The sequence below is a fragment of the Ictalurus punctatus genome, chromosome 26 (genome assembly GCF_001660625.3).
Source record: "Ictalurus punctatus breed USDA103 chromosome 26, Coco_2.0, whole genome shotgun sequence".
Classification (NCBI taxonomy): domain Eukaryota; kingdom Metazoa; phylum Chordata; class Actinopteri; order Siluriformes; family Ictaluridae; genus Ictalurus; species Ictalurus punctatus.
Genome location: NC_030441.2, coordinates 14,813,867 through 14,840,333, shown reverse-complemented (window position 1 = coordinate 14,840,333; position 26,467 = coordinate 14,813,867). Strand labels below are relative to the sequence as shown.

Genomic DNA, 26,467 nt, shown 5'->3' with positions numbered 1-26,467 from the left:
TAGATTTTTTATTTCCCCACTGATGACGTTTAAAGACGAATCGCTGTGAACTAATCGTGAATGGGCAAGCATTGAAACGTAAATGTTGTCGTCATTCAGTCATGTTAGTTGTTTATCTGGACCTTTGTAAGCAAGAAATGTTATGTAACTAGACCTTGACCATTTTTAATTGAACGCCCCTGAGCTAGACTATTCCTTCAAGTCTCAGGCTGATATAATGGCACATCTGGCATTGTAGTTGCGGCACAGCCGAAAATGTGCAGACTCTCTGAATCGCCGTGTCTCAGGAGTATGATTCGGTAATTGTTTGTCAGCAGATCTGTCAAACTCCAAGCGGGAGGAAGTCATTTGTATCTTGCTTATTATGTATCTTGTCTCTGAAACAAGCCCTGGACTTTTTCCACAGAGCCTTCATTTAGACTTCTCTTCTCCTCAAATCTAATATCTTTTTCTCCCGTGCTTTCGCTTTATTCCACTCGAACCTGCTGACTTGTTTTCTGTCTCTTGAATCTTTGACTTCCAACCCTTCTGTGCATTATCAACCTTCTACTCTTCCAGCTCTCTCTCTCTCTCTCTCTCTCTCTCTCTCTCTCTCTTTCTCTCTCGATTCCTCACAGTCATTCTGTCTATCTTACACACATCCTCTTCTCTCCCCATTCCTGTTTTGGTAACCATGGAGAGCTGTATTCAGCTGAGCAGGAGGTGGCTGACACACTAACACACAGCGAACCGAAGCGTCTATATTCACACATATCCATGCTAGCATGCACACACACTTATACACACACAAACACGCAGCTCATAATGGTTTACTGCATGTCATATAGGGTGATATGGCCTAAACGTATATATCAATATATCTTTTAAGGAATGAAACATAACAGGTTGTGGTGTTTTCAGAAAATACTCAACAACGCAGTGATGTGATGTGACCCAAAGGATTCAATTGTTAAATTAACTTACAATGAATAACAAGAAGCAATATTGTATAATCACACTGGTTAGCGCTGTGTGCTTACGGCTAAATTTCTTCTCCGACGCTGAGTACTGAGTAGACGGAGCACATTGCCACTTACTTGATAGAAATAGAAATGTTCAAAGTTGCCGCCAGATTAAAGGAAAATGCACAGAATAAAATATCACACATCAGTGATCGATATTGAAAAAAGTTTGATTTTCATTATTTTCTTTATTTTTCAAGTGGCCATTATCATTATATGTCTTAGTGGACAGATTTTAATGTCTGTTTTTCATTTCTCAGATATGAATGTATAATGTTAGAGTGTATAAAATATTAATTAATGGCTTCTGAATTTAATGGCTTTGTGAGCAGTAAATCTTTGAGGCAAAATGAAAAATAAATATATAAAGAATCCTCTCATATGCGACTCAAAGGATTACAGTCAGGATTATTTTCCTCAACAACACTCAGCTACGGGATAGCATAGCATGGACAACTATCATGTAAAACCTTATTCTCTTACACACTTTATTCTCTTATATCTTTTATTGCTGTTTGTTTTTCGTTGTGTCGGTGCCAAGTTTTCTACTCTTAAACGGGCGTGACTTTGTTAAATTTTATTCAAATTCTTCATATTTGCAAATGATAGTATTAAACATTTACTGTAGTCTCCTAGTCTATCAGTTTCATGCTTGATCTTGGTGCATACTTGTATGGTGTTTATAGGAAGGCAGTCGGAATAAGGGCTAGTTGTAGTGCTAGGCAGCAGGATTAGCGCAGATTGCTAATCCTTCCTGTGAGGGTATCTCTGGTCGGCCGACAGCTGTGGGCCTCTGGACATCAGATTTACCTCAGATTACTCTGGAACAAGGCCAGCTGGATCCAATAAGAGCACAATGTTCTATATTTCTCTCTCTCTCTCACTCTCTCTCACTCTCTCTCACTTTTCCTCCCACCCCCATGCTGTCCTAGAACAGGCTCCATCTCTTTAGAGCAGCATTGAAACACGAACAATCCGCCAAAAACAGATATTTGCTGTTTTTTTTTGTTTGTTTGTTTATGAATTCCACCTTTTGACCATGTTGAACACAAGGCAACCAGCATGTAAGTACTCTTCCTTGCAGAACTGGTCATCGACAGGATGAGGTATTTAAATGGAACATATACTAAAACCAGGCTTAAAGAATGATTTGAGATTTTGACCGATTTTGACAGTAGCAGCTGTGTTCCGCTTAAAGTTTCCTTTCTTCTCGATAGTTTTTCACGAGCTGATCCTCAGATTTCTGTTCTCAAAGTTAGCTTGAAGCACAGATTGATTTTTTCCATCAGATGTTAGTGCCAGCTTTCCAATCTGTCTGCATTTGATTTTCACCAAAACCATTTTTTTCTCCCTGAGAAGTACATGTTTTTCTGTACTTGTCGAATCTGATACCAAAACGAGTAACCTACTTAATATTAACCAAACAGGGGGCACTATGGAGCATTTTATTGAGCTGTATGTATGTTGGTTACTGCTGTGTGCTCTCTGCTGTATAATGAGTTTTATGTTTAAGATATTGTTGTTTCTTTAATAGAGAGTGTGAAGGGAGACTGTGCATGTGTCGGTGCTCATTGCTCGCTGAACTGAAGTGCTCTCACATTCGACAGTTTCTCAGCACGCTCACAAATATGTGTTCATTTTTAGTGATGATGCTCACTGATACTGTTCTGCCCCCTCAGATCAGCTGCCCTTGTATTCTCTATGGCTAAAATTCTGTTTAAATGCCTTGAAGATATTTAATCAGATTACCTGTATAGTAGGAAGATGCTGTAGTTCCTCCTCTTGATATTTTCACAGAGCACAGATTGCAGTCTGCTTTGCTTTAATCATTGCGAGAAACATCCAGAGCACTGTTGTTTTGTGTCGTCTGTTCAGTAGCTCAACAACGTAAACTAGGCTTACGTCACATAGCATCTCAATTCAATTCAATTCCATTTTATTTGTATAGTGCTTTTTGCAATGGACATTGTCTCAAAGCAGCTTTACAGAAATATATAAACACAGGATACAGATTTTAAGTGTGTGGATTAATCGCAATTGAGCGAGCCAGTGGTGACGGTGATGAGGAAAAACTCCCTAAGATGATATGAGGAAGAAACCTTGAGAGGAACCAGACTCAGAAGGGAACCCATCCTCATTTGGGTAACAACGGATAGTGTGAAAGTAAATGAAAGTTCAATATGGTTTGTACATGAAGTCTTTGTTGAACTAGTCCAGTGTCCACCAAAGGAGACCCGAATGCAAAACTGCATATGGTAATTGCAGTCCCAAGACCATAGCCCCAGAAACCGTAGCCCCAGCAACCATAGTGAGACTGTCCATGTGGAATTGAGGTCCAAAACTATTTCCATGGTATTTAAAGCGGTACCATGCTAATCAATCTCCAGGCTGTAGCCTCCAGTTGATGAGCGATCCATCCAGAGATAGCGCATCTGAACGGATCAGGCAGGTCCGGAAAGCAGAAGATCTCGTGATATCGGATGTGGTATTATGAGCATTTTAAAAAAATAATAATAATAAAGGTAAATGATCATGGAATTGAACCCGATATCTGATACCAATATCTGTATCAGTGCCTAAATGTAATGATACTGTCTTGTCTGGAAATGGATGTTTTCACCGGTTTGCAGAGTCATACTAGCTGATTGACTGCTAAAGTGCCTGTCTATGGGTTAAAATCCAGTTTTATTTGGAAAGGCACAATATTGACAAGGAACAAGAAAAAAATGCTGATTGCTGCACCATTAAAGTCTGTTAACTGCAATGTGGAGCAACAGTAATCTGGACTGGATTTACAGACACGATCAATAGATTAGACTTCTACTAAGGAGTCTGTACGAAGGAGTCTAAAGTGAGATTGATACGTCGGCAATTCACACCCACAAAGCCGCAAACATTAAAAACGCAAGAGCTGTTTGGTTTTGCGTGAACGGTAATAGCATCTAATCAAGCTCGGCTGGTCTCCACAAGGCGGATAGAGAAATGCTCAGACAAAGACAGGAAGAAGAGAAATCGTTGAGGCCTAGGTATTTTAGGAAGTCTGATTCATACATCTTGTAAATGAACCACCGGAGAGCTCTTATTAATGTTGAAAATGAGAGGCGAGAGAGAAAAAAAGGAAAATGAAATGAAAGAAAATGATGACCAGGTTGATAGTTTTGCTAAAAACTGCATATAACTGATGGCCACATAGTGTGTGCGTGACAGTGTGTGCAAGTGTGTGTATAAAACTATGTATGTGTATATGTCTGCCAGTTGTCTGACAGTGTTTGGCTTGTATATCTGTTTTCTTACAAATCTATTCACTTCAACTCACTTACCGTAATGTAATTGTTAAAAAAATTCTAAAGACATAAGTGTAACTTTCCAGCATTATAGCCAAATAGAATAATAGCCACTCAATGGAGCATTAGTCACTGATATACCCTGCAAATAAAGATCTCCTCAGCGCCACCTACTCCGTGTTTCTCGGCAGGTGATGTGGGTATGCAACCTGTGCAGGAAGCAGCAGGAGATCCTTACTAAATCTGGAGAATGGTTCTCATCAGGGCCAAGAGGCAGGCCTCTGAGCGTGGCTGGCCCTGAGGCTGACCGGGACGGAAAGCTGCGTTCAAGGTCGCAGGTTACAGCCGGAGCTAACCTCGCTACTGCTAACGACACCCAACCAGCCACTGACCGGACCAAGGGAGCAGAGATCATGCCAGCCTCACGAGCTCGGAGCGAACCCCCACGAGAGAAGTATACCTGTTAATGCACTTCTGTAACATTGCTGTATAATGAACCGCGATACCAGTCATGAAAAATGTGTCAGATGTCAGCGATCATTCAATATGCGTTGCTGCACACCAGAGCGTTTAAGCATAGTCTTGTCATGTGAATGTACACGTCATATTTCTGCATCAACTGTGTAACAAAATCTGCTTTATAACAGGTATATATAGGTTTATTGCTACAAATATTTGTATCTGTTATAATCCAGAAGTGGGCGTGGCATAAAGTGGAAGTTGGTTTATTTATTTATTTTTCTAATAGTGATGGGCATGGGACTGTTTTGTTTAATCCTGCTTGTACATTATGTATTATTTTTGTTTGTAAATGTCCACAGCATTCTCTAACGATTTCATAATGATTCTATTCCTCTATCACAAACTAGTAGACTAATTTATACCACCACCCTGAACAGGCATACCACCCTGAACAGGCAGTTACTAGGGATAAATAAACGAATGCTGTAAATGCATCATTCACATTCACTTTAATGAATGTAGTGTCTGTATTTGTATCTTTTCAGAACACATTATCTGTTCATTCTGATTATTCGTAATTGGTTATATGAACACAAATCATCTGTTCCCCAAGGATTTCTGGAATAGTTAAGAGGTCTCCGCTTTCAAAGGGGTTCAACTTGTAACCATCTGTGTTGTCGGCTTCTACATAGAACCTGTAAAGTCTCCGTCAAAGGGACAAACCAAAGACTGAAGGGTGCGAGATGGAACATTTATCTAAGATAAACCTCTATTTATTTAGGTTAAGTTTCTTCTCCGTTTAGCATTGGATATTATAATGTAAAGGTATGAAACTCCTTATTTGTTCAACATGGAAAAAGGTTTGAAACTCAAGATGCCTGAAATGTGACTTTCAATAGTTTATTGTTGACCTACCCTTGATTTTTTCTGCTATCTTACAAAAAACTTTAAGCCTTGCAACATAAGTTCTATGTAGAACCCTACAACAGGGCTTTTCCATTCAAGAAACTGTTCCTCTTAGAAATTTTTAAATGTTGACCATGTATAGAACCCTTTTTTTTTCTAAGACCATACTATCAGACCTTCCGTTTCCTTGTCCGATAGGAAGAGGCCAGTGTCCCTACATGAGCAGAATGGCAAGGTCATTGGCAGAGGTGAGAGGAGAGTGGTACCAGGCAGGCAGCCAGGTCAGGCTGCAGAAGATCGTGCTCCAGGAGAAAGGCGAGATATCAGGCGTCTGGAGAAAGGCCATTCGCAAGAATATGACCACCCTGGTGACACTGCCCACCCTGACCAGAGGCGGAGAAAAGAAGAAGAGGAGCGGGAAAGGCAGAGGCGCGAAGAGGAATACCAAAATCGCTACTGTAGTGATCCCAACCTGGCCCGCTACCCTGTCAAACCTCAGAAAGAAGAACAAGAGATGCGTATGCATGCCAAAGTGTCCAAAATGCGACAAGAACGTCACCACAGTGACATGGCCATCAATGAAGTAGGCCTGGCTCAAGATGGTTGTGAGACCCCAGGCAGCCGACTAAGCAGGAGGGCGGTGGGCAATGAAAACCGGAAAGCACTACTGGAAAACCATCGGGCATACTCTGTGGACAGGACCGTGGGGGGTAGTGCTGGTGGGGGGCCTGTTCCTCTACAAAAACAGGGTCATAGTGTTTCTCACATGAGCCCCGGAGGCTCCCAAGACCTCAGGGATGGACAAGATTGGGGACTTAAAGGTTACTTGGAGCCTGGTTCAGCAGCATTACTGCACAAGACCAAGCGTGAGAAGGCTGCTGAAAGCTTCCGGAAAGATTCTTCTCTCAGTTCAGACCAATCAGAGTGTCTCCGACCACCTCCTCCCCGTGCTTACAGGCCCAAACGAGGCCTCAACAAGAGGCAGATGTCCATTAGCAGTTCAGAAGAGGAGGGAGGGTCCACACCTGAGTATACTAGCTGTGAAGATGTGGAGATTGAGAGCATCAGTGAAAAAGGTAAGGAAGTCTTCTGCTTTGGCTTAAGTAACTTTAAGGATGGTTAGGAATCAAATCATTTTGATTTCCTTATGTTGCTGTAGGTATGTCATTCCATATTTAGCAAATATGTAGCAATCTTGACAGTTACATTATGGACTTCACCATTCCTATCATTTGTTCTGATTACACTTGAAAACCATGCCTATTTATGTGAGTGGCCCAGTCATGTATCACAGTGACTGACTCTCAGGATAATGCATGGTCATGGAATTTTAAACCCAAAACTGTTGACAATTACTTTTTAGGATCATTAGGTTCATCTTACCTAATGGTTCACTTTTGGTGCTTAATAGTGCATTCTTGCTAAGCTACATCTTTTCAAGCTTGTCTGTTAATTTTGTTCTTGGAATCTGTTTGAAGAAGAGATTCATTGAAGGTTTGGATGCCAAAACACCTCCCATCTGGGATTGAGATTTGATATATAAAAGCTCCATCTGTTCAATGAATTCCTTTGAATCTTTTTTGTTTGTTTGTTTTATGATTCATTCTGTATGGACAGGACATAGTACCTGTGGTCCAAGTGATTTGAGCGAGGTGGCTCTTAGCATTTGGATTGGTTATTGCTCATCTGTGTCCTTAGTTACTCTTGGCCATTCGCCCTCAACTATGTTTGGATTTATGCCCTGGTGCAGCTTGATGGATGGATTGTGTTGATAGGGAAAAGGTCTTGCTACAAGCCTTCCTATTATCATTCTCCCATATTGTTGCTTTAGGTCTAAGCTGATCTCACAAGATCTGACAGTAAATGCTTTAAATTCAAAGGTCAAACTTGGTCTGTGCTGAGGGCCAATGATGCCACATCCTTTTCTCATCCTCAAACAGTACACTCAGCATAGCTACGAACTTGGGATGTCAGACGCAGTTTTACTGTTTGATATGTACAGTATTTTCATCATATTTACATTTTCAAAAGCAACAATCCAAATTTGAATGTTTGAATCCTGTGTTGTACTTTTAGTCGTCTAGCGTAAGTTGATCAAAACAAGCACTTCCTGTGTTATGCAGTATAGCACGTACTAATGGATTGTTTTAGACTCCAATTATATTATAACTCACTGCAGTAATAAACTTAGTACTAATGGAGTCACAGTGGTTCCCTCTTCATAGCTACCAAACAATTGTCTGCATAATCTACCATTTTCTTGTTTTTCTTTCTCTAGGTGACTGGGATTGCCATCCTCTAGACCCCACTATATGGCATGTAAGTTTTATCCGACAGTATGTTCGTATATATCTTGGATAGGTGGTTTTGAATGAAGGAATTTTGAAGATGGTTGGAATAATTGATCGGGTCGGAGGATTTGATTGGGCCGGGCAATAGAGTATGCTGTACAAATTATGTTACTGTGTTACAAGATTAAAGCACTGTTGTCAAGCATTTTGGCTATTAGTATAAATTTAGTAATATCCACTTAGTGACCAGTTTATTTGATAGAACTACCATGTAGCTACTCATATTCGCCATTTAATCAGGTAATGCTACTATACAGTCTACTGTACAGTAGAAGCACTCTTTAGGTATATAATCAACGATTGTGGTCTAATGCTTATGGCTCTATGAATTTTGTTTGAGGATAATATTCGAACTAACTGTTAATCTCACCCAAACCCTACCCTTAAATTTTGTAACCGCTGATGTGATTTGAATTGTTGAAAGTTTTTTTATTTGAATCCATGCTGAGCATAAGACTTTACTACTGTTACATTCATGCAACTGAAATGGTAAATGGTCTGCACTTACATAGCGCCTTTTAACCTTAGTGGTTCTAAAGGCACTTTACACTGTTTATCATTCACCCATCTTCACACATACAAGGCACTATCCTGCCATCAGGAGCAACTTGGGGTTCAGTGCCATGCCCAAGGACACTTCGGCATGTGGAGGAGCTAGGGATCGAACCTAAATCCCTGCAATTAGTGGACAACCCGATCTACCACCTGAGCCACAGCCGCCACATTGCCCAGCCACAATTTAAGGACCTGATTAATTAGAGAGACTGCAACATTTTGCATAATTTGTTACTAACCTAGAGTTACTATCTTCATTAATGCCCTAAAAGTGTGTTAACATGTTAAAAGCATCGGTTAACACCCACGGAGTGTTAGAAATCAAATGCAACTGCTATATGCACACTGTCATGACTCTGATTTCCTTGTGTTTTGCAAACTGTACAAATTCCTCAGCACACCTCTGATACAGTAGATGTTTGGTCTTTGGTTATGCATAGTGCTTTACTAGAGTGTGTGTGTACATCAGCGAGACTGTGCCCATCATTAATGGGTCTGAAAACCACCATTCCATTTCCCCTCAGCATCCTGTTACATGGCAGCCATCAAAAGAGGGAGATCATTTGATCGGCCGCATCACTCTGAGCAAGCGCTCCGCCGTGCCTCGAGAAGCTGGCTCTCTGCTCGGGCTGAAGGTAAGATAGATTGACAGGGCACCACAGACAGTTTCTCTACATTACGTCTCTGTCTACGTCTAAGGACAAGGACACGTTCTGTTTACTCCGTTTCAATGCCAGTCAAGGACTAATCACATGACCTGCATTGAATAGTCCAGCATGCATCTTTCATCTTACTGTTCAAACATGTTCACAGAATTTAAACCATTTTTTCAAGACGATGTGCGTTAGAACTTACCAAGTGCATGTTTTATTTTCATTAGGTGGTTGGCGGGAAAATTACAGAGACTGGGAGACTTGGAGCGTTCATCACCAAAGTAAAGAAAGGAAGTCTTGCAGATGTTGTAGGCCATTTACGAGCAGGTGAGGATTATTGTGTTCAAACTGTGTATTTGCGTAACTCACGTAGCCAGTATTGATAAATCTTATTAACATGCTCCTTAATATTTGTTTCTCATATGCTAATGTATGCTTTTCTGTTTGATGGGACTCTTAGCTGTTAGATGGCAGTTTGGCTAAACAGTAGCCATTTTGATTTCAGGTGACGAGGTGTTGCAGTGGAATGGGAAGGCGTTGCCTGGAGCAACCGAGAAAGACGTGTACAACATCATCTTAGAGTCACAGTCTGCACCTCAAGTAGAAATAGTCGTTTCAAGGCCAATTGGGTAAGTATAGCATGTCATAAATTAATTGCTGTGCCTTTAAGACACTCCACTTTAATATGCATATATTATATGTGACATTAAGATGTGTCTTTGTTGAGATGATTAACATTGTTGTTGAGATGATTAACAGATGTCAACAGTTTTACTGATTTTAGAGGACTCCTGGATTGGCCTCACTTTTTCATGCATACACATGTACTTTAAGTAGAAATACAGTTTCCCCCTTTCTTTAGCCATGTCCTGTCATTGGTTTGTTGCCTGATAGTGTTCATCTGTTCTGTGTTTCATTCTGATTAGGTTGTCTATATATATATATATATATATATATATATATATATATATATATATATATATATATATATATATATATATATATATATATGCTGCGTCCATGTCTTGTTGCTTATAATGCTTTTAAGTCTGAGCCGGTATTTCCTAGTTCAGTATTTTCCTACTTTAGACCCTTGTCTTTCCCCCCTACCCTCTGATTGTTACTGAGCTTACTGTTCCGATTAAATTGTTAGCAAGTTTACTTGATCAACCTAGGAAAAAGTTTTTAGTCTTTATGTTTTAGGTTTAGGGTTAGTCTTTCCCCCAATTTTTTTCCCTTTAGATTATGGATTCTTTTAGAGTCTCTGTGTACTTTATGTCATTCTGCCTTTTACTATATACAGTACAATCGGGATCTTCTAAGCAAAAAATTTCTAATTAGCCTAAATCGAAATGCAATGGCCATCTGCATGTAGAAAGAATATAAAATGAGCTGAAATACTTAGATGTGTAATATCTGGTGATTTAGTTGCTTCTTTTTGTGTAATTTGTTTAAAGTCAAATTGACATCAGTTTAATTTGCTTTTCTGCTGCATGTAAAAGATGCATCCATCGTGTTCTTCCCAAAAACATCCTCAGAAAGTTTTATAGAGCATACGAGTAAGTAAAGCGCTCAAACTGTGATATTGTACCCAGTGTCCATAGTGTCTGAACCTAAAGTCTAACCCAAACCTTAAGTAGCATTGCTAGCTTATTAGCATTGCTTAGCAACCAAGAACAAACCCTCTGATCCCGATACTTCCCTTATTTCCTAATAATCAAGACCCAGTGGGTGTAATCACTTATGTGATTGTTAAGAAAGCCATATTTTTAAATATGTCTGTTAAAGATTTCCTTGTGTTGTTCTTTTAAAGAGACACACCAAGAATTCCAGAGAAGTCACATCCTCCTCTTGAATCCAGTAGGTTTTGTTGATTAGATTTACACCAAATTTATTTGTATAGTTTTTTCTACATAAGATCAATGTACTGTATTTACCACATAAAAATGTATTTCTAAGAATATCCACAGCATATTCGTTTTAAAACAATATTTGATTGACTGTTGCATTAGCTGGTTCCAGTTCAATAGATGAGTCTCACAAGGTGGACCATCCCTCCATCTCCGTCATGTCCCCCACCAGTCCGGGAATGTTGAGAGATCTGCCTCAGGACCTACCAGGCCAGCTTTCAGTAAGTACAAGCACAAAGATGATTACCAGTCATGCATGGTAGTACTGTATCAGAGAAAGTGTTATAAATGTGGCACATAATGACCAAATAATTAAAATGACATTGTCTTTTAGCCAACATGAGGCAGAACGGAGTAATGGAGAGTCCAGATGACAATGATACAAGCACTGCAGGGTGTGATCAAATTACCAGTAACAAGTACAAGATAATTGTGGTCAAAATGCAGTGACCCAAACTAATAATTATATAATATTAAAAGGAAAAGAAGGAACAATTGCATTAAGGGAGGAATAAAACACTTAGGGACGTGCCGTTTTTGGAAAAATAATAAACACTGGAGTGGTGTGTTGTGGCCCAAGTTACTTATTTTCCCATAACCCAGTGGCCTGAATAATTTTATTCCTTTTATACTACAGCAATTTGCCTAATCTTTTCTTTATTAATATTATTAATTAAAGAAATAACACGTTGTACTTTTTATCCATTTATAGTTACATTTAATGTTGTGGAACAAGTCCACAAAGTTACTTCTTGTTATCACTTACATTATAACAGTTACACCATATAACCAAAAGTTTGTGGACACCAGATCATCATCACACACATATGTGGTTCTTTCCCACTTTGGGAACAATTGTCTAGGATGTGTCTGTATGCTGTAGTATTACAGTTTCCCTTCACTTTACCTAAGAGGCCCAAACCTGTTCTAGTAATACCATTCCCCGGTGCACAAAGCGAGGTTTACGAAGTTTGGTGTGGAAGAACTTGAGTTTCCTGCACAGAGCCCTGACTTCAACACCACTGAACACCTTTGGGATGAACTGGAACTGGAACTCCATGCCCAACATCAGTGTTTTACCTCACTAATGCTTTTGTAGCTGAATGAACACAAATCCTCACAGCCACACTCCAAAATCTAGTGGAAAACCTTCCCAGAATAGTGGAGGTTATTACAACAGCAAACAGGGACTAAATCTGGAATGGGATGCTTAACAAGTACATATGGGAGTGATTGTCATGTTTCCACACACCTTTGGTCATATAGTGTCATGTTGCCAAGAAACCAGTCCTGAAGACTTTCCTTCCTTTTTTTTTTTACTGACTGTTACAAAGTGCTGAAAATGGAGACTCCTTCCTTAAATGTAACATAAACATCTCCTTATAGAAATCTCCACCATGCACTTTTTAGGGTTATTGATAAGTTTTTTCTTGAAGACTTCTTGAAGGGAAATTACCGAGCAAACAATGTTGTTTTGAAACTGTGGCACTAACCAATGATCATCTAACGTAGCAGTTCTTATGGTCTTCTATGATTTCTTAAGTAGTTCTTAAGGATTTCTTAAGGAAGTCCATCTTTGAACCCATATCTTACTAAATGTATAGAAATGCTTTGAAACCATAATAAAAAATGAACAAATTCGTCACTGTAAATAACACTAATTTGACATTTGGTAGTTTAATACTAGGGATAGTGCTCAGTACTGGTTTATCTGATGAAATATGAGAGACTATGACTTAGTGGTTAGTACTTTGGGCAGTGGGAGCTCAGTGGACTACTGATCAGAAGCTTGTGGGTTCAAATCCCAACGCCTTGAGCAAGGCCCTTATCCCTCAACTGCTCATTTGTATTAATGATATAAATATAAGTTGCTTGGGATAAGGGTGTCTGCCAAATGCCCTAAATGAAACAGTAGTAAATAATATATTTCCACTTCCTTATAAGCATTGGAAGTACTCACACTGAAAAACTCACACAAATGTTAAATAGGAACACAATTCATTAATGAATGTGATGCTATTTTAAACAGCTAACACACAGTGGGGTGCTAGCAGGCACTAATCACTCACTTCGATGGACAACAGTGTATCATTTTTACGCCAAGCGCCATGCTCTCATGTCTGTGGTTTATAAATGCATCGGCTTTCAGACATAAAACAGAATAATAAAAACCATCAGGAATCTGAGCTGTCTGGAGATCGCATTTCCGTAATCCAGTTTTGACATGATTGTTTACACACAGACAGTTTTCCATGGCTTAGTTCTTCACAACATGGCTTATTTATTTAGTCTGAAGGTGCCATGTCAGTCACAAAACCTTTGATGTGTGCAACCGCGTCTGTAAATGCACAGCAGACGTCTTTTATAATTAAACAATATGTTTTTAAAAGCTTTTTTAAGTTTGTGCTGGTTGAGTTGAGAGAAATATTTGGATTTGTCAATTTTTGTTTTATAGACTTTGTGTGTTGAAACAAGTAGAACCAATTAAAAACAAGTCAGTGTTTTATTATTAGTAACATTTGACATAAAAATATCCAATTTTAGTGTGTGCTAAGTAAAACCAAAATAAAATTTAACGCTGTTGTTTTCCAATTTTTATTTCAACTTGATAAAGGAATGAACGCAGTGTACACAGACTGCACTGCCACCTTAAAGTGCCACCTTAAAATCATCACTGGTCTTATTATTAATAGCAAAAGATTGATATTTTTCAGGCCCTAATATAGACTGTGTATGTTTTTCCTACAAGGTGAAACTGTGGTATGACAAAGTGGGCCATCAGCTTATCGTCAACGTATTACAAGCCATAGACCTGCCTTCACGTCCAGACGGCCGACCGCGCAACCCTTACGTCAAAATGTACTTCCTTCCTGATCGGAGGTGAGCATTGCTTGAGCGATTAATGTGCTTGTAGCTATGTAAAAAAAAAAAAAAAAAGACATTATAAGACAAAGACATCTTAAGACAAAGATATTTTGACATCTTTGATATGAATTGTGAAATCCAATGTGAAATTCAAAACTGACTGGATTAGATACTAATCTTCCAGAAACTTCCCCCCCACATCTTAACAACCAGCATACTGAAAAAAATGGAATATGTGGTCGGTAAGCTTTTTAAAAAAAAATATTACGTGTGGTTTACATAAAAAATATTACGTTTCTCATCAAAACGTGTGTTCATTGGTTATACTAAACTTAATCTAAACAAGTTTCTAATGACTAGATTAAATTATGTAAAGTGAGAGCGATCAATTTGCATAGTATTAACATAAACCCATTACATTATGAAATCTTGTGGGGTTGTTGGAACTGACAGGTACACGTTGGTAATGTGGTTATTGCAGAATACCAGCAACCTGGGTTCGATCCTCAGCTCAGGTGAGAGTGCGGAGTTTGCTTTTATTCAGGGCATTGAAAATATATGATCAAATCATGTTGGATGTAACGAAAACAAATGATGTTAACGTAACTCAATTCAATCACATTGAACCGATGTACGCATTCGAATTAAGTCAATTCAATGAGCTTTTTTTTTTCAGTGCACTTACTGTACTAGCGGGTAGGTATTCATTTTAAGTTACTTAGTTATTTACATTCACTTTCCCATGTGAAAAAATACATATTAATAGAGATGAAGCCATGGCTGTGCACCATGGCAAGCAAAGTACAGAGTAACAAACTTTCAACAATCTTTCATAGCCTCTGTATTTAATATACACACACACACACACGCACACACACACACATATTGTGATCTCTTTTAGTGACAAGAGCAAGAGGAGGACGAAGACGGTGAAGAAGAGCTCGGAGCCAAGGTGGAACCAGACGTTCCTTTACTCACACGTTCACCGCAGGGACTTCAGAGAGCGCATGCTGGAGATCACCGTGTGGGACCAGCCGAGAGCGCAGGAGGAGGAGAGCGAGTTCCTCGGAGAGGTGTGTTTATATCACGTCCACATCAGGATTTTTTTGAAATTACACATCGTCTAAGATTAGTTATCTCTCTGGGTTTATAATAATTAGAATCAGACTTATTATGTCTCTGTTATAGTCTAGTCAGATTGTATGATCCACATTTTTTTACTTGTATTTTTCTGTTTGTTTCTTTTTCTATGCAATTTATTTAAGATAGTTTATAGTAGTAACGGACTCTCGTTCATCTTTTTGTTGCAGATCCTGATCGAGCTCGAAACCGCTCTGTTGGACGATCAGCCGCACTGGTACAAGCTGCAGACCCATGACGTGTCCTCTCTCCCTCTACCCCAACCCTCCCCGTACCTCCCCCGGAGACACGTTCACAACGACAGCCCCAGCAAGAAGTTACAGAGTGAGTGTCATGTCTGTTCATCTTCAAAAGCAAAAATGTTTCAGGGTATAATAAGGGACTTGTATCCTAAATACGAACTGAACTGCGGCGCATACAAGCATGTATAAAGTTGCAAAGAGAGATAAATATATGTTTTCCTAAAGCATTATATTGTAGCTGTGCTTATAAGTCTGTTCTCAATGTGTTTTCAATACTTTGTAAGCATTTATTAAGTCTTTTATAAAGAATGAATGAATTATTTCATATTTTAACATGTTTGTTAGATTCTCGATTCTGATTCTCGGCTCAGACCAGAAGGTGTTGATTCTTTTCATATAATAACGGCTTTGACAGTAGTGCAGGACGCAAGGCAAGTCACAGGTTTATCGTCAGGTCATCTTCAAGAAATGTTAAAGAAATTGCTGCATTATTACATTCTCATTAGTATAAACATGTTACTGTAATGATGTCTGTTTAGATCAGCTTACTCTATATCAAGTTAAAGTGATGTAATAGAAAAAAAGCGTTTGACCAATCATTGGGGTATGGTGAGTTTGATTCCCAATGATTGTTGTATGGTAGGGGAGAACTGGCTGGGGGGCCAGGGGAATTGCCTGGGGAAAATAATAATAAAAAAACAATCTGCCAGTTTATTTAGGACAGCTAGCTTATAGCTAAACTTAATGGCCATATTAACAGGTACTTAGCATATAGATTACAGTTACTGACTGTAGCTTATCTGTTGCTAGGACAATTTTTCAGCCCCGCCAGAAACCATCCATCAATGGGCACAAACGTTGACCAGATAATAGCGACTTTAAGCAACAACAGTTACGGCATCCAGAACGAAAGCTGAGTTCAAGCAGTAGCCATGGAAACCAGAGTCACTAAGCAACAACTGTTGTAATGCTACAACAGAAGAGAGGGTGCGTCTCAATCAGCTCTCTAGCTCCCTAGGTCGTAAATCAGTATATCATGTATGCTAATTGGGGCACTGGTAAGGAACCTGGCACACTGCGCATTGGGACACCGATGACTCGGTTTACGGCGACATGACTACGTACTCGAGTTTAAAACCTCCCCATTGGTATCAACATCAGGCAGGACCGATATCTTTCTGACATTATATGTCGTATAAATATGTTAGCTTAATCACATGTGTTTCTGTCATGGGGCTTCAAGCAGGATCGTAGGCTAGCTAGTGGATTTTTAAAAAAATCATTAAACACGTAAAAGACTCAATCGACCCGTATATAAGACGTCAAGTAAAGTTAAAAATCACTAACGTAAGTAATCATTTGAGAGCTACAACAACAATAACATTTGTAGACGGACTTACATACAACTTACATTTGTAGACGGAGTTGGCTGAGAGTTCGTCCGCCATTTTTTTTTTCAAGCTGGGAGGCTTCAGAAAACATGATGTCACTTCCAGTAAGGGAACATGGTGAGCATCAAAGCTCCATGGTTTTGCGGTGCATTGTGGGATTTTTTTTATTTTTATGGAGCGAATGTTCCAGTGCACTAGAAGGATTTGGCGATTGAGACAGCCTTTAAAATGGCCGACTCCCAGATCAGTGCCCTGACCACTGAACTAGGGAGCTGATTGAGACACACCCAGAGGCTTGGACAGTCTAAAAGAAAAAGTCATTTATAAACACAAGAAAGCCAAAGCAGAACCACAGGCTAGCTCAGTTTTTCTTCTGGCTGCCATAGCCATCCCTGTCACCCGTATTATTTGGGCAGTGGACCACAGCAACAGAGCTTGGACTTCAGTTAGTAATTGATTATCTACAAAGTGATATATATTGTAAAATCTTGGTGTAGATACAAAGTTGGTGTACCTAATAATCTGTCTTGAGTGGAATGAACTGTGCTGCACGTGCAGTCTCCAGGCTGCACATTGTGTCCTGTGTGATGTCGTATTTTGTAGCTGTTCAACTTTATGCTGTGTGTGTATGTCTCAGGATCTCATCGCATCATTGAGACTGATTATGATGATGCTATTACGGTAGTGTCTTCAGGTGGGTGGGAAGGGCGCATGGTGGCCATAATCACACCGTAGCTGTCCACCACAGGATGAGAGAGAGAGAATAAAGACCTTTTGTACTTCACGACCATTAGATCCATTACAGAGTGTTGATTTTTTTTTGGAATACGAGCCTTATATGCATATATTTTAGAAAAACAACTGAAATTGCCCGATTTATTAACTCTTATGAACCAAAATAATGCATACATTACTGTGTTAGTGTTGGTCAATTATAAACTCCAACTTATAGTTAGAGATGCAGCTTTAGCACTATTCCAAATATGCCGATGAATTAGTTTGTTGTATATTTGTTGTTTATTAGGCATGAGGTCAGTCTCTCTCCCCCTCTGCTGGGCTTTTGTAGTAATGAAGCTGTAACCACAGAGAAAACACTCACAATCTGCATGAAAACTAGGAATGGCGCACAGTAGTACCACTTACAGCACCTTCATAAGGCCTAGAAGTGTTATAAAGCTGGTGAAACTCTTGTTATTAAGCAGAAATAACAGATTTTGGCGGCTTAATACACTCTGATACAGGCCTTATGACAATATGCTAATATTGTGTTCATTTTCTTTCTAGCTGTTGCATGCTTCTAGCATAGTTTGCTGTAGATTTAAGCTTTATTCCTATCATTCTGGTTTAGCTATATAATCTCTAAAAGCTTAGGGATGTGTGTAAGGGTCAGGCTAACGGAATACATGTAACGGCGTTACGTAGTCAGGATACAAAAAAACGGTAACTATAATCCGTTACAGTTACGTCAAAAAACTAAGTCATCAGATTACAGGTACATTTTGTAAAAGGAAAAAAAAAAAAAAAAAAAAAGGAATAATATCAGAATTATTTTCATTTAAATGCAAAGAAATGAATTTTTTGACATAACACAATATATACAGCTGTTTGATTATAGTTCTGGTTCTCTCTTGCCAGTCGTGAGTCACATGAGCAACCTCCTGGTGCGGGTAATTTGGTAGAAATGAACACAAATTGTTCTCAGAAATGCTTTTGTTAGGGTGACCATACGTCCTCTTTTTCGGATTTCTAAATTGGAGAAAATGTCCGTGATTCGGCTTTAGTGTCATTATGATGTGCTTATGGTCTAATACTGTGTCATGTGTGCACATGTTTGCGTTGCTTTAATCCCGCTCTGTAATTCCCGCCTTCTCGCACACTAATTGGTCGATTATAAAAGGCTTGCAGCAACTATTGGTCAAATTCCTCTCAGCCTTTAGCCTTCTATCAGCTAACGTGTGAAGGTGAAGCACTGTTGTGTAGGGAGTCAAACTGTTGCTTGACAATAGCAGCAAATGACAGCTGTCCTGAGTCGAAATAATGCCCATGGCCATATAAGGTCATTTTTAATTTCTTTTTATCACACTGCTTCGTATTACACGGCCATTCAAATGTGTAAATGATGGCAGAAGGTACACTCGTGGCGTCTGATATTTTATTTTATTTTATTCCATGGACATTCAAAGGAATGTAGGAATTTTATGTGATTTTCATTTCAGTGTGTTAAAATCTGCATTCATAGTAACACTGTTTTGAACGCTATTAAGACATCGGGGGGAAAAAGGTGTCCTCTTTTTGGAAACCCAGGATATGGTCACCCAAACTTTTGTGATGTAATGTTACCTGCATCAGGGTCAGTGATCTTTTATTTATTTATTCATTTATTTATTATTTTCTTAAAACAAATCCAGATATTGAACATGTTTTTAAGGTCTAAAATAAGCTCTAAATAAACATATTTTAGATCGTGTTGCTTTTCTCGACTTTATTTACATATGTGACCTTGAAGTAATCCAAAATTAATCAGATTACATTCCTTTCATATTGTGATACTTGGATTACGTTACTGATTACATTTTTTATGAAGTCATTTGTAACTGTAACGGAATACATTTTTAAAGTAACCCTCCCAGCCCTGGTTAGGGTTAAGGCAAGTGTCGGAATTGGAAATCAGTTTTATTTGCCAAGTACAGTATCACAAGGAGGAATTAAGAGTGTAGGCCTTTTGCTTCTTTTTGGCATGTTGTAGAGTTCAGCAGTTGTGCTGGTAGTTCGGCACAGTCCTCTCGCATGGTAGTTTTAGTTTGACCTTTTTAACTGATAACTGTATATTTATTCTCGTGGCATTAATGATGTCGATTTATGAACTGTGTGTATGTGCATGTGTGTGCATGTGTATGTTTGATATGCCAGCAGCAGAGAGGAACTCCAGAGAGAGGGAGAGGTGCAGCACTCTGACGGTTCCCGAGAGGCAGGCAGCCATTCAGCATCGGTCTCGCTCCGTCTCCCCACACAGAGAGGACCAGTGCAGAGGACGTTCACGCCACACACATGTCCCCATGCAGAGGTGAACCTCTAACACACATGCATACACATCTAATTTATACACAAATACATAACGGGCTGTATTAAGAATTGAGTTACGTATGCATTGTGAGGAGTTAATACAGAATTTTCATTACATGAGCACATATCACATTAATAGATACACTGGCGTTATGTTATTCATTTCACAACTCAAAATGCAAATTTAAACTCTGATAGAATAGCCTACATACCACAAACACACACACATTGTGATTCCATGACTTTGTGGCGTCATTAAGTTTAAGTATGTGAATAATCAGTTCACAATAGGAAAAAAAATAGTAGAAGGTGCTGGAAAATATAAAAAAATAATCATTTTAATTATCTGAATGGGGACGAATGGGGGAAGTTAGTAGTTAGCATGTTTGACTCCACCTTGTGTGTGCACAGTTTGCATGTTCTCCCTGTGCTTCGGGGGTTCCTTCAAAGTACTCTCGTTTCCTCTCCCTATCCAAAAGCATGCGCTGTAGGCTGATTGCCATTTCCAAATTGTCTGTAGTGTGTGAATGTGTGTGTGAGTGTACCCTGCGATGGGTTGGCACCCCATCCAGAGTGTCCCCCGCCTTGTGCCCCGAGATCCCTGGGATAAGATCCAGGCTCCCCGTGAACGTGTGTAGGATAAGCGGTATGGAAAATGGATGGATGGATGAATGAAGTCCTCACTAAACTGACTTAATAATCCTAATCTGAATATGAGTAACTTTCCCTACATAAATAGTGACATAACTTTTGTACTAATGCAGTCACACTGATCTTCACACTGCTACAGGAATTGATTAGCTGAATACATAATGATGTATTAAAAGTAGGTAAACCACTAAACTCTGCAAAAAAAACAAAAAAATAAGTCTTCTTTTCTCACTCTCTTTCCTTCTCGCCCTCTTCTCAGGAGCTTGGATGAAATTCGCCAGAAACGGCATCATTCTCAGTCACCCACTCACTACTATAATCCACAGCAGGAACACCGATCTGGTGACTCAGACTATGACTACTCAGAGGACAGGTACTTTAAATACTCTTTTCTCTTTTTTTGCAACCACTTCATTACATCATAACACACATGTTGTCTGACTTTCCAATTTGGCACGAAACAAAAACTCCACAGAAAACACTATTATTGAAGCAGCAGCTGTATTCCGTGGAACAACACAGGAAGTTTGTTGCCGAAAGCTGATTTGCAAACTGTAAATGTGCTTAAAATCTTATCAGGATACAATCCAGATACCAGACACATGAAAAACCAGCTACTAGACTAGTAAAAACTAGTAGAAATGAAATCAATTACAAAGTTCTGTCTTCGTATTAGATTTCTGCTCTGGTGTGAGTGCTGCTCTAAAATCACAGAATCACAAAAATGCCCATATTTTCTTGGGGTGGGGGTTGGGGTTGAAGGGGTGGGAGGGACATAGAACTATGATGATACAAAATACATGGAGATTTTTGGGGGGATTATCAAATAGAAATTGCAAAAGAGTATTATATATTTCAATTATGTGTACATGCAAGCACTGAGTCCATTGAACGTGGTTGAAAAAATTATATAAATAAATAACAATTACTGGTACATACAGTGGTGCTTGAAAGTTTGTGAACCCTTTAGTATTTTCTATATTTCTGCAAAGATATTATCTAAAACATCATCAGATTTCCTCAAGGTAGATAAAGAGAACCCAACTGAAGAAACAAGACAAAAATATTATACTTGGTCATTTACTTATTTAGGAAAATGGTACAATATTACATATCTATGAGTGGAAAAAGTATGTGAACCTTTGTTTTTAGTACCTGGTGTGACCCTCTTATGTAGCAATAACTACAACTAAATGTAAATGTATATATTGTATATCTTGTTTATTTATTTTGTTTATTTATCTTATTTATTTATCTGTGTATTATCTGTTTATTCTTCTTGTGTATTGAATGTATATGTTTGCACGGAACAAAAAGGAGTGGCTCTTAATTTCATTGTACATATGTATAGTGACAATAAAAGGCATTCATTCATTCTCAGTAACTGTTGATCAGTCCTGCACATGGGCTTGGGGGAATTTTATCCCATTCCTCAGTACAGAACAGCTTCAACTCTGTGATGTTGGTGGGTTTCCTCACATGAACTGCTTGCTTCAGGTCCTTCCACAACATTTCTATTGGATTAAGGTCAGGACTTTGACTTGGCCATTCCAAAACATTCAATTTATTCTTCTTTAACCATTCTTTGGTAGAATGACTTGTGTGTTTAGGGTCTTTGTCTTGCTGCATGACGCATTTTCACTTGAGATTCAGTTCATCCACAGATATCCTGACATTTTCCTCTAGAAATCACTGGTATAATTCAGAATTCATTGTTCCATCAGTGATTGCAAGTTGTCCTGGCCAAGATGCAGCAAAACAGGCCCAAACTATGATGCTACCACCACCATGCTTCACAGATGGGATAAGGTTCTTATGCTGGAATGCAGTGATTTCCTTTCTCCAAATATAATGCTTCTCATTTAAAAAAAAAAAAAGTTCTATTTTAGTCTCATCCATCCACCAAGCATTTTTCCAATAGCCTTTTGGCTTGTCCATGTGATCTTTAGCAAACTGCAGAGGGGCAGCAATGTTCTTTTTGGAGAGCAGTGACTTTCTCCTTGCAACCCTGTCATGCACACCATTGTTGTTCAGTGTTCTGCTGATGGTGGACTCATGAACTCATTTATTTGTCTCATTGTTTAACTGGGTTCTCTTTGTCTACTTTTAGGTCTTGTGTTAATATCTGTCATATTTATGTAGATATATAGAAAATTCTAAAGGGTTCATAAACTATCAAGCACTACTATATTTATGCATACTCAGGAAAAAAATATTATAAATGCATATACATCTGAAAAATATATATTTTTTCCATTTCAGTCTTAGAACCACAGTTTCAGAAACTAGGTACAGTTTTCCAAAGTATAAACAGTGTGTCAAAGGTACAATAGTAGTTCTTAAGGGCCAATAACCCCAACTTCCTAACATGCTGGGGAATGCGAAGAAAAGAATTTCACTGTGCATATGTATATGTGACCAATAAAGACTCATTATTCATTACTCAATGATGTACCTTAAACAAGATTTAAAGGTACACGACACCCTGTACATCTACAGCATAAAGGTTCCAAGCATGTACCCTTGAGGTACACCATCCCACTGCCAAGCATTTAAATACAAAACAGTACAGGCTACAGGAGAAGTTATATAATATCAAGTTCTCCAAGTTATACAGCATCCTTGATGAAGTATTGCTAGTGTACCACATAACTCATGTAAACATGTGTGTATACTACCAAACCTGTTTCTGTGCTACTAATTGTACTAATATGACTAACACATCATTCGGCCACATCATACTATGGTTATACAATATTAATACGGTGTTATCTAAACATATGTCTGTCATTTTTTTGTATTTCTGTTCACTGACTCTTACGTTTGCCGTTTACATTATTTTGGTTTTGTGTCGTGAACGTCAAGTGAGGTCCTGGAGATGCACAGATCAATCCGGGGTGGGAGCGCTGAGTGCCTGCACACAAACAGGTAAAACTGAGAAAAATGAGAGCTGATGGTAAAGTGCACTTCAGTTTCCAATATTTTGACTCGAATGCATTTCCAAGCACCCCTTGCTATGTCACTTTGCTTCTTATAAAACGCACAACGTCTTTTTCAGTGATGTTCAAAACTCGAAAATAAACACACTAAATTGTGACAGTAATATTAATTATATTACTAATATTATCAATAATCTGAAATATCTCAAATCAGGGATCGACAAAACATAAGTTGATTAGCTAGCTCAAGAGGCAAGTGAAAGTGTTAACATGTTGCCCAGTCCCGTGTTTTATTTGCCTGTAAACCTGACTAAGCTAAGAAATGGTAGCTAGTGTAATGTAATAACACATGGCAAGCTAGTTAACTGCATTAGGAGATAAAAAGGATACATCAGTCAATAAAAACAAATATATTAATTCCTATTTAGACATGACTCGGACAGTTAATTTACTTTTCCGAGAAAGTGTCTGATGTAGCCTTTCAGGTTTGCACGTTGTTGACCAACTTTCGGCTATGAGTTGTGGTGTTTTCGCGTCACGTTGCATTTCAAATATTTTATTTGTGTCTGGCTAGCATCTTTATTTTTTCTTGACTCCTCACATTAAGTGTAACTGCGTATTGTGTAAGCACAAGAGGTATTTGGCTTTACACTGTGCTTTTTGGTTTTCACACACCTGCATGTTCCTTATTCTGAAAAGAATGTATAAGCTAATTAACCCTTTCTAGCAGTACACTAGCATTCCATTCCACTGGCAGAATTATTGCCACAGGTCTGTTATACGATTAGTCAGGACACTATTGGGTTTCTGTTTGTAGAGTATCATGACTGTTTTTAGCTGCTGGTGCACAGGGTGATGGGAAATTCACACCTCTCCACAATAACATTGTTATAGAGATAAAACAGACAAAAATAACTAAAGCTTTATTGATAGTAAAACACTGTAAACAACTGCCACAATAAAATGTATAATATTATAAACCTTATTATGCTAGGTTAAAAAAAAAGAGAACTACTTATGAAAAACTGCAAATTCTTAAAGCCCTAAGTGTCTACTTTCATATGAGCCATTAACCACTACTGTGGTTGACACTAAAAGCCAATATATGTAGTGCAGCATGAGGTGAGAATCTGAACGAGCAGTGTGTACTACAGTTACAGCATTAAGGTCCATTAAAGAACCGAGAAACATATTTTGCTTAAATATACATACCAAATAAAAATTTACTTGACGAAAATCAATAGGGTTTTTTTTTTCTAGAGAAAAAAAAAACCCCACTGGTGAATGTATGAATGCTGAGCCTTCTTGTCTACCAGGTAACTACGCACAATAAAACTAATAGCCTGGATTCTAGGTCTTATTGTCCCAGGCGCCTGGTCTACTGATTTGTCCACCCTGATTAAGTATAAACCTGCTGAAAATCACAACAAAGCATAACCCAGGTTAAAGCAGTACATCATTTAATTGAGTACACTAACTATACAAGCACTCAGAGTTTTCTTTTCTATGCATGTCTAACTTGCATGTTTTCGTTTCTTGTTCACTAACACACTTTTTTCTTTACCCTTCTCACTGCATCTTGTGCATTAACTTCGGTAGGAACTTAGCTAGACACTGTAATACTTTGCCCCCAAAGATGCCTTTGTTAGTGAATGGCATTCACAAAGACATATACAGGTAAGATCTGACTCTGTACTAGACTGTGTTATTAACAATGATACCCTCATGTGTTGCCCCTTGTGATACGCAGTACAATACCCGTGTTTCTAGTTCTTTGAGACAATTTGTATGGTTTCTTGACCTGTTGTTTGGTTTAGCACTTGGTTAAATAACATAACCAAGCTCTCTTCACCACTATCCCACAGGGAAAAACAAAACTCCTCTGCTTATGAGCTGTTGTGTTTCTTATAATCTTTAAGCATTTAAGTTTGTTATTTTTTGTTTTGGCTTTCTTGCACGCTTTTCTGTTTATTTCTTTATTCCCATGCGAAGCTCCACCCTTCCTGCATGTCTAAAGAGCAAATCAACACGACGACTAGAAGGGGGCGGGGTCTCACCTCGAAGCCCCGCCCCACAGCGTGTGCTCAGATTTACCGATGAGGTCGGCATTAGGTAAGCGCCCTCAAAATATTTAGGCTTGGAAACAAATGTGAAGTAGCACGTTTCTCAGTTTCTCTATTTTAGCATACATACATACAGTGTACAGTATATATATATATATATATACGGCTGACATCTAGAGTTGTGTGTGGGTCAGTTTTTGAATCTCACAGAAGATCACCTGCACTTGCTCCCTTTGATACTATGAGCATTTTCAGAAGCCACTCCAGCTTAAAACTTTTCCATGCCCTCTCATTTTTACAAATACTCTAACCTTGCCCACCCACTCGAACAGATACCCTGGCCACTCCCAGCCACCGCAGCAGAAAGTATATGCCACATCCACACACTCCCACAGAAAGGGGCCACACCCAACTATACCCACATAAATTCTGACACCATGCCCACAAACTCCCACAGGCACTCTGACCACGCCCACCCTCTCCCACAGAAATTTCGTCTGTTTCTCAAATCTAAGAACGCAAAGAACGAACTTGCGTTCTCATGAAGACCGGTCTTGCCAGGCTACCTTGAAAGATCGAACTCGGAAGGACAGGAGGACATAGAACGCGTATTTGCAAGAATTGAGATGTGACGTGAGCTTCCTGTTGCGCAATGGACCATCCCAGCACATATCTAGTAGTGGGACAGGGTCCTCATCTCTTCAGTGCTCACTAAGTAATATGTTTCAGCTGGTGAATAGATTTACTGTTAACTGGCTGATTAACCAAAGTCAATTAAGCATGTTTTAATGTAGTAATCTCTCTGTTTGCAACTGTGACCTCAAGTTAACTAAAAACTAAGCTAACGATTTACCGTTACCTCAGGGTGGAAGCTAGCGTAGTTTAATTCAAATAGTTCTGAGGGATAAATTCGACTTTTCAACAACCTCATATATATATATCGGTCTAAATCGTGTATCAAAATCATTCATTTTAGATGCATATTTTGATT

At 38.8% G+C, this 26,467-nt stretch overlaps 1 protein-coding gene across 10 annotated transcripts in view; it reads left to right on the top strand.

Moving 5' to 3' along the window:
- rims1b (regulating synaptic membrane exocytosis 1b) overlaps positions 1 to 26,467 on the top strand; it is a 65,301-nt gene that overhangs the window by 19,128 nt on the left and 19,706 nt on the right. For 4 of the 10 annotated variants that reach the window (XM_053676003.1, XM_053676001.1, XM_053675997.1 and 1 more), the window contains exons 3-18: positions 4,477 to 4,739; positions 5,852 to 6,729; positions 7,932 to 7,972; positions 9,084 to 9,194; positions 9,440 to 9,539; positions 9,718 to 9,841; positions 11,026 to 11,072; positions 11,225 to 11,343; positions 13,872 to 14,002; positions 14,889 to 15,060; positions 15,298 to 15,451; positions 17,398 to 17,454; positions 19,671 to 19,824; positions 20,734 to 20,847; positions 23,340 to 23,402; positions 25,406 to 25,525. In XM_053676003.1, coding sequence (XP_053531978.1) covers positions 4,477 to 4,739; positions 5,852 to 6,729; positions 7,932 to 7,972; positions 9,084 to 9,194; positions 9,440 to 9,539; positions 9,718 to 9,841; positions 11,026 to 11,072; positions 11,225 to 11,343; positions 13,872 to 14,002; positions 14,889 to 15,060; positions 15,298 to 15,451; positions 17,398 to 17,454; positions 19,671 to 19,824; positions 20,734 to 20,847; positions 23,340 to 23,402; positions 25,406 to 25,525 — 2,648 coding nt within the window. The remainder of the gene's footprint in view (positions 1 to 4,476; positions 4,740 to 5,851; positions 6,730 to 7,931; positions 7,973 to 9,083; positions 9,195 to 9,439; positions 9,540 to 9,717; positions 9,842 to 11,025; positions 11,073 to 11,224; positions 11,344 to 13,871; positions 14,003 to 14,888; positions 15,061 to 15,297; positions 15,452 to 17,397; positions 17,455 to 19,670; positions 19,825 to 20,733; positions 20,848 to 23,339; positions 23,403 to 25,405; positions 25,526 to 26,467) is intronic. The other 6 variants (XM_053676006.1, XM_053675998.1, XM_053676004.1 and 3 more) reach the window with 4 other exon arrangements.